Source organism: Diplodia seriata (genome assembly GCF_021436955.1).
Source record: "Diplodia seriata strain FDS-637 chromosome Unknown scaffold_11, whole genome shotgun sequence".
Taxonomy (NCBI): Eukaryota; Fungi; Ascomycota; class Dothideomycetes; order Botryosphaeriales; family Botryosphaeriaceae; genus Diplodia; species Diplodia seriata.
The window spans coordinates 1,199,030-1,215,778 of NW_027117318.1; the positions used below are offsets into that span (position 1 = coordinate 1,199,030).

Genomic DNA, 16,749 nt, shown 5'->3' on the forward strand with positions numbered 1-16,749 from the left:
ACGCGACGGCGCGACGCGCACGATGAACGCAGACCTTGACGCAAACTCTGCGGAAGTTCTCAAATTCCAGCCGTGCTCACTGCAGAACGTGGCTGTGGAGTGCAAATGCGCTCATGACTGCTGCCTAGAGCTGATCCGCGAAGAGAGCCAGTAATTCGATGAGCAATTGATGGTCGTGATCTGAAGAGCTCCCCGCAAGCTGCGTGCATCATGGTAGTCGCGTCAGATCAATCCTATTGGTTGACGCGACATTCACGTGACCGAAATCGACGCCAAGACGCCGCAGCGGAACGTCGTCCATCGCAAAGGCTGTCTCGAGCTACCACCGACCACTGCCAACTATCCTGCCGTCAACACCGCAACCATGGCCGACCAGACAAAGATTGCGTACGAACCGCGCTCAACCCCGCTCGCTGCACCCATGCTGACAAAATCACCAGGGAGCTTATGGGCAAGCCCCGCGACCAGTTGACGTACGTCCTCACAATCGCATCCCGTCGCGCGCGCCCCCAACAACAGTTTCGCCCGGCTGACATTTCCAACGCAGCGAGTACGAGATTGCCCAGCTTGAAGAGCACGAATTCACCTCCGGGCCGCTTTCCCTCCTCCAGACGGCCGTGCGCTCGCACACGCAGGTCCTGATCTCGTGCCGCAACAACCGGAAGCTCCTCGCGCGCGTCAAGGCCTTCGACAGGCATTGCAACATGGTGCTGGAGAACGTCAAGGAGATGTGGACCGAGAAGCCTAAGCTCGCCAACGGCAAGCCCGGCAGGGCCGTCAACAAGGATAGATTCATCAGCAAGATGTAAGAAAGTGATGATCCCGAAACATGCCGTGGGTACCGGCTGACGGTCTATTGCACAGGTTCCTCCGTGGCGACTCCGTCATCCTTGTCCTCCTCAGCTAAAAACCGCCACCTGAAAATTACGGAGGTGCGTGTGATCGTTCAAGGTTCTATTTGGCATGCGTCTGGAAAAAAGCGCACGGGCACGGCGTTCATAGAGTCGATCGGATAACCCAAATTATGATTACTCATTGCTGGAAATACGCGCTACGGAAAAAGGAGCCCCCAAGTCAACCTGTATGACTCACCTATAGGTTGTTGCTCAAGCCCGTCAAAAATTGACTCAAGCCATGGGCGCCAGGATCCGGAACTTGCTGGTACCCGCTTCCTCCGATGTAGACTGACCTCCCCAGAGAGGCGTGCATACCCTTCGTTCCGTTCGCGCCGTCCTCTGCTGCCTTCGCCGCTGCTTTCGCATCTCCAGTCTTTGCAAGAGTCTCCACGAACGGATACAGTGCGTCTATCAAAGTCCGGTCGCCGGGACGGGCAGGAGTGTATCTCGCAAGCGAATCGAGAGAAGTCTGCAGGGCTTTCGCCCAGATCTCGGGTGTCACCGGCTTTGACGATCCGTTGGCCTGAACACGGAGGCCGTGGGACAACGCATTGAGGAAGATGGCGTAAATTGCACCAGAAGTGCCGTCCATCTCCTTCTCAACCACGTGCGTGATGTCATGCAACAAGAGCCCTGCATCATTAGGCGTCTTCGTCGTCTCAAGCATGTTGAGCAGGGCTGGACACGTGAGTCAGTCGTTTGTTATCACAGCAAGAGGGGAATGCCCACCTTCAGCACCGCGGCGGAGACCGATACCGCAATCACCGTCGCCGACGATGGTGTCGTAGTTTGTGATATCTGGTTCGGCGGCAATGACTTGTTTCAAGCCGGCCTCAAGCGCCTTCTTCGCCACAGCCGAATCCACTACGTTTTTGTCAGCCCCTCGCCGTCCGAATTCCACTTGGGATAAAACACTCACATTGCAGGTTGCTCGGCTTGGAATCCTCCTCGCCGTTGCCTTCCTCGGTGAGCGTCGCGGTCGGCTTCTCCTCCCAAGTCTTACTGGGGATTGCAGCAGACCAGCCCGGTGCCTCGGCGGGATCATCCAGGAGCTCAAGGAACGAGTTCCCGCTGCCCAGACCAGTGTCTGCGACCTTGAGGAGCGAGATGCTGAAGCCGAGGCCGTTGAGGCTGGTCATGAAAGTGCCCGAAATAATCCTGACCGGCTTGATCTTCCAATTCGCCTCCAGCTGGTCGACAACCTCGGCCGTGATACCGCCCATCTCGAGCGGGCTGACACCGCCCAGGTTGTTCACCAGCAGCACGGTCTGGTCCTTCTCCGAGATGCTGATGAAGCTCCGGTCGGTATCAGTCGGGTCCAGCAGCTTCGAGAGCATGTTCTTGACCAGCGAAGGGAAGTCGACCTCTTTGCGCTCCGAGCCAGCCTCATTGTGTATACCCATGCCAATCTCCACCTCGGAGTCCTTGAGGTCTTCATCGGTCGGTCCCGTCACCACGCGGCCGGGAACGTGCACGTGGGCGAGCGAAGCGCCGATGGAGGCCAGGTTTTTGCAGACAAGCTGCGCCACGTCGGTGACTTCCTTCAACGAAGCCCTGCAAGGTTTGTCAGCCCACCTTGTGTCTCCCCACTGCCCCCAACAACGAAGCTCGGGTGATCATACCCCTTAGCGGCAAGCGCTCCGGCAATCTTCTGCACCAGCACCGTCCCGGCGATGCCTCTCCTGCCCACCTTGCCGCCGCGCTGGCGGCCCACGCCCACGTCGTCGGCGACGACGACCATTTCCGCCTCGGTCCCGCTGGCGCGCGCCTTCTCGACCGCCATGCCGAAGTTCAGGACGTCGCCCTAGAATCACGCAAATCATTCCACATGTCAGCCACAACATCCAAGAAGCCCCACCACCCCCGCGGATTCCACGACATTCCTTCTTTTCCCCAAGAAAACAAGGAACGGCAGCAAAACTCACGGTGTAGTTCATCACGATGACCAAAACGCCCTTCTTCCTCTCGACGCGCTTCAGGATGCAGCGGCGGATCTGCTCGGCGTTGGGGCTGGCGAAGATGGTGCCGGACACGGCGGCGGCCAGCATGCCGCGGCCGACGAAGTTGGCGAAGCTGGGCTCGTGGCCGGCGCCGCCGCCCGACACGAGCGACACGCTCTGCGCCGTCGCGGGCGAGGGCCGCGCGTAGATGACCTTGTTCTCCGCATCGAGCGCGACGGCCGGGTTCGTGTGCGTCACGCCCTGCAGCGCGCGGTTGACCAGGTGCGCGGGGTCGTGGATGAAGTGCTTGGCTGGAGGCGAATTCTTTTGTCAGCGCGTGCGATCTCGTTGGATGCGGCTGGTGTCCGGTGGGTTGGGGGGCGAAGGTGGAGCTCGGGTGGGTGGGTGGGATTGGTGATGGGCGCGCGTGGGCGAATGGGTCGGGGTCGGGGGATGAAGCAAAAAAGAATTGGGTCCGTTGGGGGCGGGCGGCTGCGGCACAGAAGGGGATGAGGGTGGCGTGGTGGGGGAATGGTGGAGTGTTGTTGGTGCGCGTGCGGGATCAGCGGAGGAGCCCCCGTGGGAGGTGGCAAAACAACAACGCCTGTGATCGTGACATACCGGACATTGTGGGAGCTGTGGTTTTTCGAGCTTGGAAGCGCGAGGGTCGGCGACTGAGTCTCGCAAGCTGTCTGAGAACAGTCTAAGGGTATAATAAACAGCAATTGGTGCTGGGGGAAGAAAAGGCAAGCGGCGGTTGGAAATTGGAGGGACAATGTCGACAGTAGAAGCAGCAGCGGCAGCAGCAGCAGAGGGGCGGGCTTTAAGAGGGAACGGCGGAAGGGAGAGGGGGAAGCGGGAATCCGAAGCTGAGCCCGTCGTCATTGCACGCGACTCGGGGCACAAGCCTCAGTTGAGGTCGAGCTGGGCTTGGTCCGGGGGCCGTCTTCCGTGTGGTTTGCGAGCATGCCCCGCGCGGGATGGCCAGGCGCAGGCGCAGTCGGCTGCAACTCATTGCGGGGTGCAGCGGGGCAGCGAGGCGTCCGCATGGGGAATCCCGACGCGCCGTCGGCTGGCGCTCACCGATGCCGCTTTGAGAGCGCAGCACGCCGCGACGAGAATTTGTTGAGTCGCGTCCATCTCCAGCGCGTTGTGGTTGATAGGGATCGAAGTCCAGAATCCTGCGCTTTGAAATTCACGCGTCCCGGCGCTTGGCCCAGCTTCGCTCGGGGCCGAGAAAAGGAGACAGACTCGACTATCGTGTGGCCAGTGGTAATTCCTGCCTGATCAGGACTTCAACAATCAGGTGAGGAACCTTCCATTTCCGCGCCTCTTATCTTAGTGTCTTCTCCATGTCAAAGCGAACGTATTCTGTCGCCTTCCCTCACAGCAAATCCTCTCAGCCTCCGTTGGCAAGTGTCCTTCTCGTCTCACAAACAACCTTGAGCGGGCGGGCATCACTTCCGGCGCTCGTGGCGCTCGCGCGCGCGTTCTTCCTGCCTATTGGTGTATCAGTGACCGAAAAGCTTGCGGGCGCTGGACACTTACGAGGCCACCTCGCCGTCTACAGCTGCCTTGAACTCTCCCAACAGCATTTCGGTCAGCGCCAGTCCGGTCTTTTGACCGCCCAGCTTCATTCCGTCATGCAAAGTGTTCTTGAGTGAATCCAGATCACCTGCGTTGGTTGCGACATCCCGTGCCAGCTCTTCTTCATTAACCACCTTCATGTTCTTGAAATCCTCGGATGTCTTGGCGAGGATGTCCTGGAACTGCGCCAGGTTGCGTGCCGTGGGCTTGTGCTTTGGCGGCGAAGTGCCGGTCTTCGCCGCCTCGTTGGAGGCTTCACCTCCGGGGCCCATGTGGGACGCGGAGAAGCTGACGCGCTTGCCGCTGGGCATATTGCTGTGAGGTGCGTTGAAGATATTGTAGACATTAGTAGCATCTGCTCAGATCCCGCGACTTCATGGACAGACATACTGAGAATGTTGGAGCAGAACAGTGCGTTGTCGCTGGTGGTGGCCGTGTTGTGGGCTTGGGGGATGAAGTTGCGAAGAGAAGGACGTGGAGCCGCGGTGTTCAAAGTTCCGCGGGCGCGCACCGTCTTCGTTTGGCAGTCACGGGACGATTGCCCATCCGGGAGACTTCTAGGGCTTGGCCCTTTCTGGGATCACAGGCTATCCTTCGCGTTCGTCGTCGCAAGTCTCAGTCTGATCCAGATCAGCCTCTTACACCTCAACTTTCACAGCGAACGATAGCTCCACCGTGAGGGCTTATGTGACTACTTGAGTTACCCCAGAAGCCACATCGTGTGCTCTCGCAAATTTGGAGCACGAAAACAGGCGTCCTGCATACTATCTCTTCGAACTCCCCTTTGGGATGCTGAAATGGACATACTCGATTCTTTTTCGTTGTATGACCTCTCGCTGCTGTTCACCTTCTTCCTTCTTCCCCGTCAACAGCTCAAAGTCTTCATTCTCGATTCTTATCAGTTGAAATGGCAATGCTCTCTTTCTCTTTGCTGAACAATGAGATAGCTTCCTTGACCTCTTTCCGAACTGGGCAGCGAGAACTGCAGCTCTTCCCAAACAGAGCCGTGGGCAGGTGTTAAATCGAGGGTCTAAGTGTACCTAAATCACGTTGCACACTCTTCTCCACTTCCTCTCGCCGAAGCGTGCTCCAGAGGCTATATACAAGCATCTTCAACGTACTCAGTATCCCCGAACTGCAGCAAGCTCCCTCAATCTCAACTTGTACAGAAGTCAGACTTCCCACCACAGCCTCATCTCACAAGAACCCCATAAGTGGTCATGGGATTAGAGACGGAGGCCATCACCGAGGCGGGCCCGGACGGACCAGTCGAAGTCCTGGACCTCACCGGCACCCCGGAGACCAATGCCCTCGCTGCCACACACGATCCCCCGCGCCAGGCGGAGAAAACCGGACGCCCCAGGCTCACCCTCACACTGAACCCAGACCACGGCCTCACTTCCGAACACGCAAAGACCGCATCATCACCCAGACCATCCCACTCGCCGCAACCCGCCACCACCACCTCGGAAGACGACGACGACGGATTCGAAGACATCGACGCCCTCCCCCTCGAAAAGCGACAACGCCTTCTCTCCCCCAACAACCCCGCCTCCACCACCACCACCACCACCACCACCACCACCACTCGCCAAACCCAACAACAGCAACAATCCCACTCCCACCCCCACACCCCCCTCACATCCCGCCGCCACACCCACACCAGTACCCTCCTCGCCGAGCTCCAGACATCCCTCGCCGACGAGCGCCGCCTGCGCCGCGCGGCCGAGCGGCGCCTGGCCTCGCACACGCGCGTCGCGGCGCGGCTGGCGCGGTGGGTCGAGGACATGTACGCGGAGCGCCGGCGGCAGCGGCAGGGACAAAGAGACGGGGAGGTCGAGCGGTTTTTGGGGGAGATCAGGGAGGATGCGGGGGGGAGGGAGGCTTGGGGGAGGTTGTTGGGGTTGGGGGCGTGGTTGAGGGATCATGTTGATGGTGGGGAAGCGGGGGTCTAGGAGGGAAGGCGGATGGATGGGGTTGCAAGCACTGGGGGATGGGGGTGGTGGAGGCGGGTTCTGGGGCTCTTCGCTGATGGCACGCGGGCTTGGACATGGGAGGAAGGGTCGGAAGCTCTGGGAAACGGGCTCAAAGTGAAGCTCTGGTGTTGGGCAGAGCTAACAAGTCCACCCTACGGCTATTTTCTTCATGCTGTCTTTCATTCTACCATCTCCCATCGAAGCGGGACATCTCAGATGTAATGGTTGCAGTGCGTACACACTGTTGGATGCTAACGGAAATTTTCTTCTTGCTATTCATCCTATTCATCTTATCCCTCTGTTCGTATCCCAAAAGCAACCACATTCATTGGTGTTCCAAATTACACGATTGTCATGAGACTTCCGGGGTCGCAATACAGCACCAAACTACATCAGTCATTTCAACCCGTCTGTCCAAAATTTCAGATGCAAACCCAAGTCATACAAGCACCTCTGAAACCCTAGCCCTCCATCGCCAACCCAGGTGCGATTCCCACGCGCCTGCAACGTTCAACCCATACTCGAGTCCAATTCCCAAAACGGGACATCTGGAGCGCCCTACCGAAAGCTCCCAGCGCCAGTAATTCCCCTTTTCTCTGACCACACCCACAACACATATATAGCCGGCGGACAGTCTCCGAAAAGATTTCCCACCATTCCCTCTACCCTACGACTCCAGGCAAATGATACAACCTAGTATTCCATGTCCCCCCTCACCGCACTTTTCCGACCGAAAACAGGGAGTTGGGAGGGGAACAACAGCGGGGTGATGAGAGGGGTTGCGCGACGTGCCTCTTTTTCCGACTTGGGAGCGGATAAATACTGGAACTGCTTTTCCGGAGAAAACAACGAAGTACCTACATTCGATGGAGGAATCCGAATCTACACCATCCTGCCATCCAGCGCTTTTCACTATCACCGCGACACTCCCTGCGCAAGCGCACCATCAAAACGAGCAAACGTCCAAGCATGAAGATATTTCATCAAGATGATTCATTAAGTGACCATAACAGGACATAAACCACATATCCTCCCCGTCTCTTCCTCTCCCCCCGCAGTCGTCATCGCACATCAGGATATCACAAACAAAAAGGCAAACAATTTCTCTCTACGCAATCCAGAACCACACCTTCTCCATCCAGTTCCTGGGGATACGCTCGGGCCACACCTGCGCGTCCAGCGCCGCCTTGCCGGTCCAAATGTCCATCTCCTCGATCTTGACGATCGGCTCGCGCTTGAAGACCTTCCAGAAGATGTACAGGCCGAAGTAGATGGGGATGCCGATGTAGGCGGTAATGAAATCGTCGATGCTCCAGTTGCCCTTTGTGAAGACGGCGAAGCCGTTGAACAGGATGATGACGGCGAAGTAGCCGAGGGTGGCGTAGGCGAGGTAGGGCTGACCCCTTGAGCGGAACGGCAGCTGGTCGTTGCGGACGCCCTGCGCCTCGCACGCCTTGCGGAAGCGGATGTACGCGATGAGGATGCTGCACCAGGTGAAGAGCTGGGCGATGGTCGTGATGTTCATCATCCAGTTGAACACCTCGTTGGCGCCCGACGACAGCGACATGTACGTCAGCAGCGACACGGCCGCCGTGACGGCGACGCAGTAGTACGGGACGCCGGTGCGCGAGCACTTGAGCAGGAACTTGGGCGCCTGGTGGTTCTGCGCGATGCCGAACAGGTAGCGCGAGCCGGTGAAGAGGAAGGCGTTGGCCGACGACGACGCCGACGTGAGGATGACGGCGTTGATGATGTGCGGCAGCACTGGCACGCCCGCGCGGTTGATGGCGATGACCCAGGGCGAGCGCGCGGCGCCGGGCCCGTCCGAGAGGAGGTGCTCGTCGTCCGAGGGGACGAGGACGCCGATGGCGAGCGAGCCGAGGACGTAGAAGAAGAGGATACGCCAGAAGACACGGCGCACCGCCTTGGGGATGTTGCGGCGTGGGTCGTCGGCTTCACCCGCAGCGACGGCAACCATCTCCACTCCACCGTACGAGAAAGCGGCGTTCACTAGCGTGGCGAAGAGACCAAGGAAGCGTCCCGTGTCGCCGGTGCCGATGTACTCCTTCATCGCACCGGGATCCTTCCAGTAACGGAATCCGAGGCGGCCCTGCTTGTTACCTCCACCGAGATCCAGACAAAGGGCCATGATGATCAGGCCGACGATGGTAATGATCTTGATCGACGCGAAGACGAACTCGGCCTCTCCATAGATGGCCACGGCGAAGATGTTGAGACAAATCACCAGCACGATGATGAGTGTAATCCACGCACCCTGAGTGATCTCGTCATTCCAGTATCCGATGACCACGGCTGCCGCTGAGATCTCAGCACACAGTGTGATCGCTGATTGGTACCAAGAATTGAAGCCCACCGCGAACCCCATCGCCGGGTCAACGTAGCGCGCGCAGTACTGAGGAATAGCACCAGGGAGGGGCAGCCAGGTGGTCATTTCGCCCAGACATTGCATCATACCGAACACAGCGAGACCGGTGAACGAGTAGCCGAGGAGCACAGAGAGAGGACCAGACGTAGCGAACGCCTTGCCGATACCGAGGAAGAGACCGGTGCCGATGGTACCGCCGAGGGCAATGAATTGGATGTGACGAGACTTCAATCTGGAGGGTTGTTAGTGGGAGATTGAAGACTGGTGTTGGAGGGTGGAGAGTGAAAATGAAGACTGGTGTTGGAGGGTGGAGAGTGAAACTGAAGACTGGTGTTGGAGGGTGGAGAGTGAAAATCGAGATTGGCGTGAAGGCTGAAGTGAAAGTTGGAATGAAGTCTGAAGACTACACATGAGTACTGACCCTCTGTGTACGTATCCGTATTCCTCAGCAGTCTGAACGTCGCCATAGACATCGGCAGCCTCGCCAACCGCAATTCCCTTTTGGTCGACGACATCCTTAATGTCGTGAGCTTCATGGTGGGGTGGCTCGTGGCCACCGACGTCGACGGAGTACAAGTCTTTCTCGGCCATTGTAGAAAGGGAAGAGCCTTGCTCTTGCGCGCCCTCTGAACTGGAAGGTTGTAGAGGGGAGGGAAGAAGGGCGAGCCCTGTCCAGATAGCCTGACGCCCCGGTTGGTGTCGGCGGAACGGTCGAGGTGAAGATTGGAAATACAAGGGATATGAGATGAAACGGAAGGACACATCTGCATGCAGTGACACCGGCGGTTCTTTATACCCCCCATACGGCGAGCGCAGCACAAGGCAAACGATCGCTGGCAGGCCAGCATCCCATCCGGCTGGAACATTATCACGCAAGCAAGTCAAGCCGCAGCGCCCAGATGCAGGCCTCCCGCGCCCCGGTAGGTACCGCACGCCACGCGCGGCCCAATGGCGACGCGCAGGCAGACCGCACTGCAGCATGAATCTGGAACGACAGGTGCCCTTGTGCTCGCCCCCCGCGCCGTAGTTGGGCCTAGCCTTGCGCCTCTCGCATCTCCCTCCTCCCTTAGGCGGTTAGTCCGGTAGCGGGAACTCCGTTGGAGTGTTTCCGCGCTCACCAGAGAGCAGATTTCTTTCCACGAGTCCCCTCCAACCCCGGGAAATCCTGATAGATGTGGCGAAGATGACAGACCAAGGCCTGAATTCCTGCTGGATGTCGAATGGTCGTCGACTTCCTCGCCGCTACCGACAACGAAGAAGAGGATGATGACCATTACCCGCCACAAGCAGCTGCTATCTGTCTTTGTCGCCGTTGACGCCGCGTATCTATGTCAAATACTAACAAGATCGCGTCCGTGGTCGACTCGGTGGGCGCGATAGACGGCGTTCAAGCGTTGCGTTAAGCATTTAGTGTTCCATGATACGGGACTGGCCTTTCTCGGCACTTTTGGTCGCGGGCGCGCCCGTATCGACGTGGGAAAAGGTGAGCATCGGCCGAGGCGAGATCCGTGTAATGGTGATGGTGTGCTGCGGCTGAAAGACGAAGATACGTGACAGGTGCGGCTCGCAACGCGGAGGTACCCACCAAGCTGGGATCGCGCGTGCGATCGAGAGCAGCCTGGAGAGGAGACGCTTCAACGGGTCGGACAAGACCCTGGTCGCTCTTCCCCGCAAGTTGAATGGAGGCTGCAGGTAATTGTTGGCCGGCGCAGCATGGGTCGTGCTACCACTTTTCCCTCCATGACAGCTTCCCGGAGACGCAGAAGACGAATCATGGAAAATTCTCCTCGTCAACACCACCCACGCTCCTCACGCCACATGCTCGCCCGCCGACGGAGAAATTCGCCTTGTGTCGTTGCGTGGGTGCTTCCTGGGCAGCTATCTTGATAGGCGGAGGGCTGACGCCCGGCGGCGGACAAACCAAAACTGCCAACGAAAACTGCAGTCCGGAGGCCCTAGCTCCCAGGGCTGGGGGCCGCGCGGGCAGGGCGGAGGCGGAGAATGGGCGTGGGCGGTCATGGGTTGGCCTGACTCGGGGTGAGGTCTCGAACGCGGGTGCGCAAAGGCTTGGGGTAGCGCCGGTGCAACTGCCTGTCTGCGGCAAAAGCTTTTGGCGAGCCGTTGGCCCTGGCCTTAGCTAGGCTTAGCCACTTCTTGATTATTCCACGCTTCCAGAAGCCTTCCTCTTATCCATCCACTCACCGACGAGCTGCGTGTCAGCGTTTGATTATTCGTTCTCGTTTACCCGGCCGCGCCGTGCGACTGCCACCGCAGCTGCGCTACACGCGTGCCACTTAATTCGAATGCTCGCCGCCTGGAGTCCTCCCCGCGAGCAAACTCGCCCGCCGGTCTTTAGGTCGAGGGTTGATTGCTACCCTCGGAGAGACACCTCAGCTGAACGTCGGCGCTCCCGTCGCAGAAGTCAAACACTCGCGCCGCGTCTTCTGACCATCCAGTGCGACAAAGCGTCATACACAAGAGATTCCTTCGGCCAAGGATGCAGCAGCGGGTTGCCTTGGCCAATCGCCAGCAGAAACAGCATCTCAGCGGTTGGCGGTTCCTCGCGGCTAGGGAAACCCACCTGCCCGAGTGGGACAACGGTCAGCCGGATGGCGTTGTGCGCGGCACGCTTCAATGGTCGCGCTGCTGACCCATGCGACGGCGACGACGAGAAGACTGCTCCTTCGTGGCGTATGCATTTGCGGACTTGCAGTCGATCGTGCGCACGCTGTTGGCTCGAACATGCTCAAATACGAGGTGCAGCCAGGCAGAAGGAGCTGCTCTCCTTCGAAAATGCCTCGCTCACTGATGTCCAGGATTGGCATGTGCATCAGAGTAGTGTGAAGAACGACGTACCGAAAGCTTTACAGCACCAGGCAAGCATCCTTTGTCTGTTGCAGAGGCCGAATCCTCGAAACTCCGTTGTGAAAAAAGTAGGAGACCGTTTCAAAGTACATGCTCAGTAGACGCCTCTAGATCCAACCCAGTTATATGCATCCACCTCCTTGCCCATCATATTACACCAAATCCTATCCTCTTAAAAACAATTATCCCGAAAACAAAATCTGTCCGCTCGACCTGCAAGCCTTGCTGTACTTATTAAGGCTGGTCAGATTGGACTTGAGTTGCCGGTCATCGTCTTATGGACCTCATGAGGGGGGCTCGTCTCCTTCGCCCTCCAGAAGGACATATTCCAGTATGTCGCTCAGAGTCAGTACCCCCTTCAGCCTGCTGTTCTCGTCGATGACCACCAGGCGGTGGACTCGAGACTTGCGAATTGTGTCGAAGATGGTGTCTAGGCGATCGTACATAGAACACGTGTAGATTCCGGCAAAGTCCTGAGCCCGTCAGCGACCATGGCAATCTGCATCAAACGACCGAACTTACATCGTTGCGCTTGAGTAGCGCCTCGCCGACGGTGAGATTCAAATCGTCATACACACCACCCTTGATGAGCGTAATAACATCGACCGACTCGAACACGTTTATGACGACGCCTATACAAGTCAGTTGCACTCGCGCGAAGCACGCATCCACGTGTTGCTCACCATCTCTGTCCAGAATCGGAACGCTGGAGATGCTCTTCCGAACCAGCATATGGATGACGTCCATGACCGGGGTATCCATGGAGGCTGTTGCCAAATTTTCATACGACCCCACGTTGATTTCCTTCAACGTCTTCTTCAGGTTCTCCGTCTCCTTGACGTTGACCGCGATGAATTTCAGGATGCGGTACTGGGTCACGACGCTGACGACCATGTGTCGCTGCGTCTCATCGTCGATGTCGACAAGGGGGATTCTCCTGGCCCGGGACTCCAGCATTCGACGGCATGCCTCGTAGAGTGGTTTTTCCGGGTGGATGGACACTGTCTCGATGGGCGTGACGCCAAGGGCTTTTTCAATGTCTATCGCCGTGTTAGACTCCCGCAGCAACCGTTCGTTCATATATCAGCCTACCACGCAGGTTGTTGAGCCGGAACTGGTCTATCTGCGCCAGAGCGTCAGGATTGTGCCAGTAGTATTGGATGACATTGATGTAGTCGGATGTCGTGAGCAGGCCGGCGAAGGTGGAGGTTTTGGAATCCCACAACGGGGCGGACACGATTCCTAGGAGTAGAAGCTATCAGCATCGTGCCCACCGCGTCTGAGGGCAGGCATGGCCCACCGTTCTGGATGAGGATGTTCAGGCTCTTCTTAACGAGCAGGGAAGTGTCGAATATGATCAGGCGGAAGCTGAGGGGGAGGACGTCGTAGCTCGTGCGGACCTTGAGGAAGGCTCGGATAGCGCGCTGTAGGAGAGGTTCAGGCCCCGAGATTAGCTTTGTTCCTTGCCTTCACCGCCTGCGCCGCAGCGTGGCCGGATGTCGCAGCCTCGACCTACCAGAGCTTCGATCTGTTCCTTGTCGGTGGGCGTGAGCACCTTGGGAGCTTGCGTGGGGCGGGCGGCAGGAGGCGGGCGCAGGTATGAGGCGGGAGTGACGAAGGCGGGGCCGTTTGGAGCCGGGGGTAGCTCAGTGGCAGCGCTGGGCGAGGACGTGCTCGCGGATTCCGCAGCCTCTGCTCCGGCGGACATGGCGGCGACTCCAGGGACTCAGCCACATGGAGAGGTGCACGGTGGACGGGCTGGAGCTGCAGGCGGCGATCGGGCGTGGGCGGAGCGAAATGGAAGGTCACGATAGAAAGTTACGGTGGTGAGGTCGCGGGCCCACCAGCTGTGGGGTTGCATGGCAACGATCTGCGACGGGGGATATCCTCCGCAATCGCTCTGCAATCACGTGCATCCGACTGCGCTCCATGCGTTCATTTCGACGCCCAATCGCCTGTTGCTGCTGAGCCAAGCATCTGTCAGTCGCGAGGGCCAAGCGCCCAATGGTTTGGAACGTTTATGCGCGCGTTGCAAGCTCAACCACACTCTGCCGTCGCGTCCTTCGTACATGCCGCGCGCTAGCTTCTGACTCGAATAAAAGCATTTCGAACTAGGTAGACTGCCGCTGTCCTAATCTGCAACAAACAGGAAAAGATGAAAAGCGAGTGTAGCAACTACGCGATACATCTGCAATCGCGTCACATGTGAACGCCAGCGAGCCTTATGCATGCAAGCCAGGCTTCGAACGCTCGCAGTCCATGTCCCACGCAAAGCTAAACCCTATCCTCGAAAGCATGTTACTTCGTGCCGCCATGGCTTAAAGCCACGCCCTCAGCTCTGATTGTGCTGAGAACAATACCGACCCCGCTCATTCCTGATCCTTGTCCTTCTTGTTGTCCTTTCTAGCTGCCTTTAGCGCTTCTGGATTGAGCTCGGGGCCAGGATCTGCCTCTTCTTCCTCCAAGATCATCTCGCCACTGACTTGCTCTAAGTCTGTCTCGCTGACATCGCCGAGACTCCTCTTTGCCTGTCCAACAATCGATTCCGTCTCGCTGACGCCTCCTTTCTTGTGGAGAGCGTCTCCGTCCACGCCAATCGAAGAGTCAGTCTGCCGTGCGAGCAAAGCCTCGTTGTCAAAGCGAACAATCATGCAGGACAGATTGTCGGTGGAAAACCTGGAGAGGGCGTGGTCGACGAGCGCCTTAGATGCTGCTTGCGGGTCTTTGATGTTGCGGATCAAATCCACCGCTTCCTGGTCAGAGCAAACATCCCAGAGCTGCATGATTTGTCAGCGGAAATACTCTTTTCATCCGGCAAGAACTTGACTTACACCATCGCAAGCTAGGATAATAAACTCGTCCTGATCAGGCTGTATGACCGTTTCTGTTGTGTAAGGGTGTCCAGTTACCAGGTCCTTCATGTATGCATCGCCCAGGGCACGAGTGACGGCCAGGACGCCGTTCACGCGGTTATTCAATATGAGTCCTCCAGCATTAGCGATGCGCCTGCCCTCGTTCTCGTCGCTGCCCTTGTGGTCATACGACAATCGGAGCGCCCTTCCTTTACGGCAGAGGACGATGCGAGCATCACCGACGTTGGCTGTGTACAGCACGCGCTGGCGTGTAGCAACTTCTCTAAGCTTCGCCTCTGTAGCATGAGGATCGCCGGGTTCAATTGGAGCTGGAACGGCGGGGTTTGCGTCTGGGTTTGCTGCGGAAGGATCCGCAGCGGCGGTGACGTCCGCATTGCCTTCTTGTGTTGCCCGCGAAGAAGCAGCAGCAGCAAGTGGGGCAATTGACGTTGATCCCGTGGCCGAGTTGGAGTTGGGTACCCTGTCCTCCCACCTCAACACGGCAATAACAGCAGTGCAGCCGCTGTTCTTCAGTGGGAGCTTTTCCAGCTGCTGATCGACATTGGTGAAGGTCTGATCTAACAACTCAGGAATCGGCGTGTTGGGTTGCCTACGAATGGCGTCCTCAAGAAGCAAGTGCAACTTCTTGCCGCACCAATCCGCTGCGAAAGTGCCCGCATGGCCGTCGAAGATAGAGAAGTAACCGTTGTCCGTTTCCATCACCGGCTGCTCTGAGACGTCAGAGAGGCTTGGCTTGGAATCCTGTGTAGAGTTAGAGCCCTTGCGCCTTGAGTGCTCGAGCGAAGGCTGCGGCGTGCTAAGGAAGTTGTATAGGTACGCATGGGTGTCTTCCATGGTTCTCCGGCACTTCTTGTTCTTATCCTCCGTGACGCCCACGCGGAATGTCGAGTGTGGGCCCGGCAGCGACTCGCCAGCGGAGTTGTTCTGCGATCCTTGGGGAACGCCGAGCGCAGGGTCATTCTTGCTGAGTTTCTGGATTGGCGTCTGCGCGGCTTTCTCCAGGTTGGACGAGGTGGGCGAAGAGCTCTGCAGATGCAGCGACTGCTTCGCGCTGTTGAGCATGTCCCTTGCGCGCGAGACACCACTGCTCCGTCGCTTCTTCTCCGTGCTCGGGCTAGCGTCCTCGCCCGACTTGCCGTTGGAAGGGCTGCCTGCGGTGCTGGTTCGTTTCTCGCCGGCGGCGTTGGCCTCGCCCGGGATGTCGATGGGGGGCGCCTTGCGCGTATCATTGAGGGAATTGGCATCGACAGCCGCTTCGTCTTCCTTCATGTCCTTTCCAGGCGCGGAAGAGCTGCCGAACATCCTGTTCAACAGGCCTCCCTGGCTGGAAAAGCTCCTCCGCTTACTGCCTGCCAGATTGGATGGTGTGGCGCACACGACTGAACGCGTCGGTCGGAGCGGGCTGTGGGCTGGCGGAGGGCGGCGCGGCGACGGGTGGATATCGAGGGGTCGCGGGACAGTGGCGCTGGGGCGTGTCGGCGCTGGGGCGGGTGGTGAAGGGGGGCGGTGTCTCAAGCGCGGGACAACGGCTATGTCGCAGCGGGGGCGGCACTGGTGGCTGCCGCACAGGAGTTGGGTGTTGGTGGTGAGGTGAGGTGCGATGTGCGAGAGGTGAGCGCAGGCTCGAGGCTGCGGCAACCGAGAGGCTGGGGACGCAGTGCACAAGGCTTCGATATGGAGGACCCACTGATCCGCGGCGGGGCTGATTTAAGCAGACTATGCGCACAGGAGGCAGAGCGCGCAGGCAGTGCTAGCAGGCGCGGCGTGCCGGCAGGAGGAGGTGGGTGAGCGGGGGCGGATCAATGACGACGCGCGACGTCCAGGCGGGCTTGGGTAGATGCTGCTAGGTGTCTGGAGCAGGACCTGGCGGACCGGTGGAGCTGGGCGCGACGCGCTCGAGAGAGAGCGACCCCGTACCTAACTAGAGAGCGGCAGCGCCGGAGTTGCTCTGCATGACGTAGCGAAGCACAATCAAAGCGCTGTCGCTGTTCGCGTGCATTCGCGCCTCATAAAGACTGCACGCCCAGACAGTCTGACAGCCATCGCGCCGCCAGGCCTGGGTGCGTGCAGTCTGTCCAGCGTGCGAATGCGCAAGCACACGACCAGCAGGCCCGGCGCCGTTGCTGCAGCACGTCACGGCGTTTGTGGCCGGCGCGCCGTGGTCGGACAGCCCCACACGCACAGCGCACGCCTGGCGCTACTCTTCTGATACGCGGCAGCTCGCGT

The 16,749-nt window shown here is 58.6% G+C and overlaps 6 protein-coding genes across 6 annotated transcripts; 1 reads left to right on the forward strand and 5 right to left on the reverse strand.

Moving 5' to 3' along the window:
- Positions 1–364: 364 nt before the first annotated feature.
- SMD2 (mRNA splicing protein) lies at positions 365–809 on the forward strand (the record flags this gene model as incomplete). The annotated part of the gene is made up of 3 exons (XM_066781460.1): positions 365–387; positions 441–473; positions 548–809. The coding sequence occupies 3 exons, from the start codon at positions 365–367 to the stop codon at positions 807–809; spliced, it is 318 nt and encodes a 105-aa protein (XP_066628462.1).
- Positions 810–1,771: 962 nt separating this feature from the next.
- On the reverse strand, positions 1,772–2,637 carry dak1 (dihydroxyacetone kinase Dak1; the record flags this gene model as incomplete). Its single annotated transcript, XM_066781461.1, has 2 exons — positions 1,772–2,437; positions 2,632–2,637. The coding sequence occupies 2 exons, from the start codon at positions 2,635–2,637 to the stop codon at positions 1,772–1,774; spliced, it is 672 nt and encodes a 223-aa protein (XP_066628463.1).
- A 1,743-nt stretch (positions 2,638–4,380) lies between these two features.
- SLS55_010071 (uncharacterized protein) lies at positions 4,381–4,801 on the reverse strand (the record flags this gene model as incomplete). Its single annotated transcript, XM_066781462.1, has 2 exons — positions 4,381–4,738; positions 4,797–4,801. The coding sequence occupies 2 exons, from the start codon at positions 4,799–4,801 to the stop codon at positions 4,381–4,383; spliced, it is 363 nt and encodes a 120-aa protein (XP_066628464.1).
- A 2,706-nt stretch (positions 4,802–7,507) lies between these two features.
- Positions 7,508–9,252, reverse strand: SLS55_010072 (uncharacterized protein; the record flags this gene model as incomplete). The annotated part of the gene is made up of 2 exons (XM_066781463.1): positions 7,508–9,017; positions 9,245–9,252. The coding sequence occupies 2 exons, from the start codon at positions 9,250–9,252 to the stop codon at positions 7,508–7,510; spliced, it is 1,518 nt and encodes a 505-aa protein (XP_066628465.1).
- A 2,902-nt stretch (positions 9,253–12,154) lies between these two features.
- On the reverse strand, positions 12,155–12,617 carry SNF4 (AMP-activated serine/threonine-protein kinase regulatory subunit; the record flags this gene model as incomplete). The annotated part of the gene is made up of 2 exons (XM_066781464.1): positions 12,155–12,587; positions 12,613–12,617. 2 exons carry the CDS (start codon positions 12,615–12,617, stop codon positions 12,155–12,157), a joined length of 438 nt encoding a protein of 145 aa, XP_066628466.1.
- A 1,402-nt stretch (positions 12,618–14,019) lies between these two features.
- On the reverse strand, positions 14,020–15,825 carry MgPP2CL-1 (mgpp2cl-1, protein phosphatase 2C-like protein 1; the record flags this gene model as incomplete). Its single annotated transcript, XM_066781465.1, has 2 exons — positions 14,020–14,427; positions 14,482–15,825. 2 exons carry the CDS (start codon positions 15,823–15,825, stop codon positions 14,020–14,022), a joined length of 1,752 nt encoding a protein of 583 aa, XP_066628467.1.
- Between the last annotated feature and the right edge of the window lie 924 nt (positions 15,826–16,749).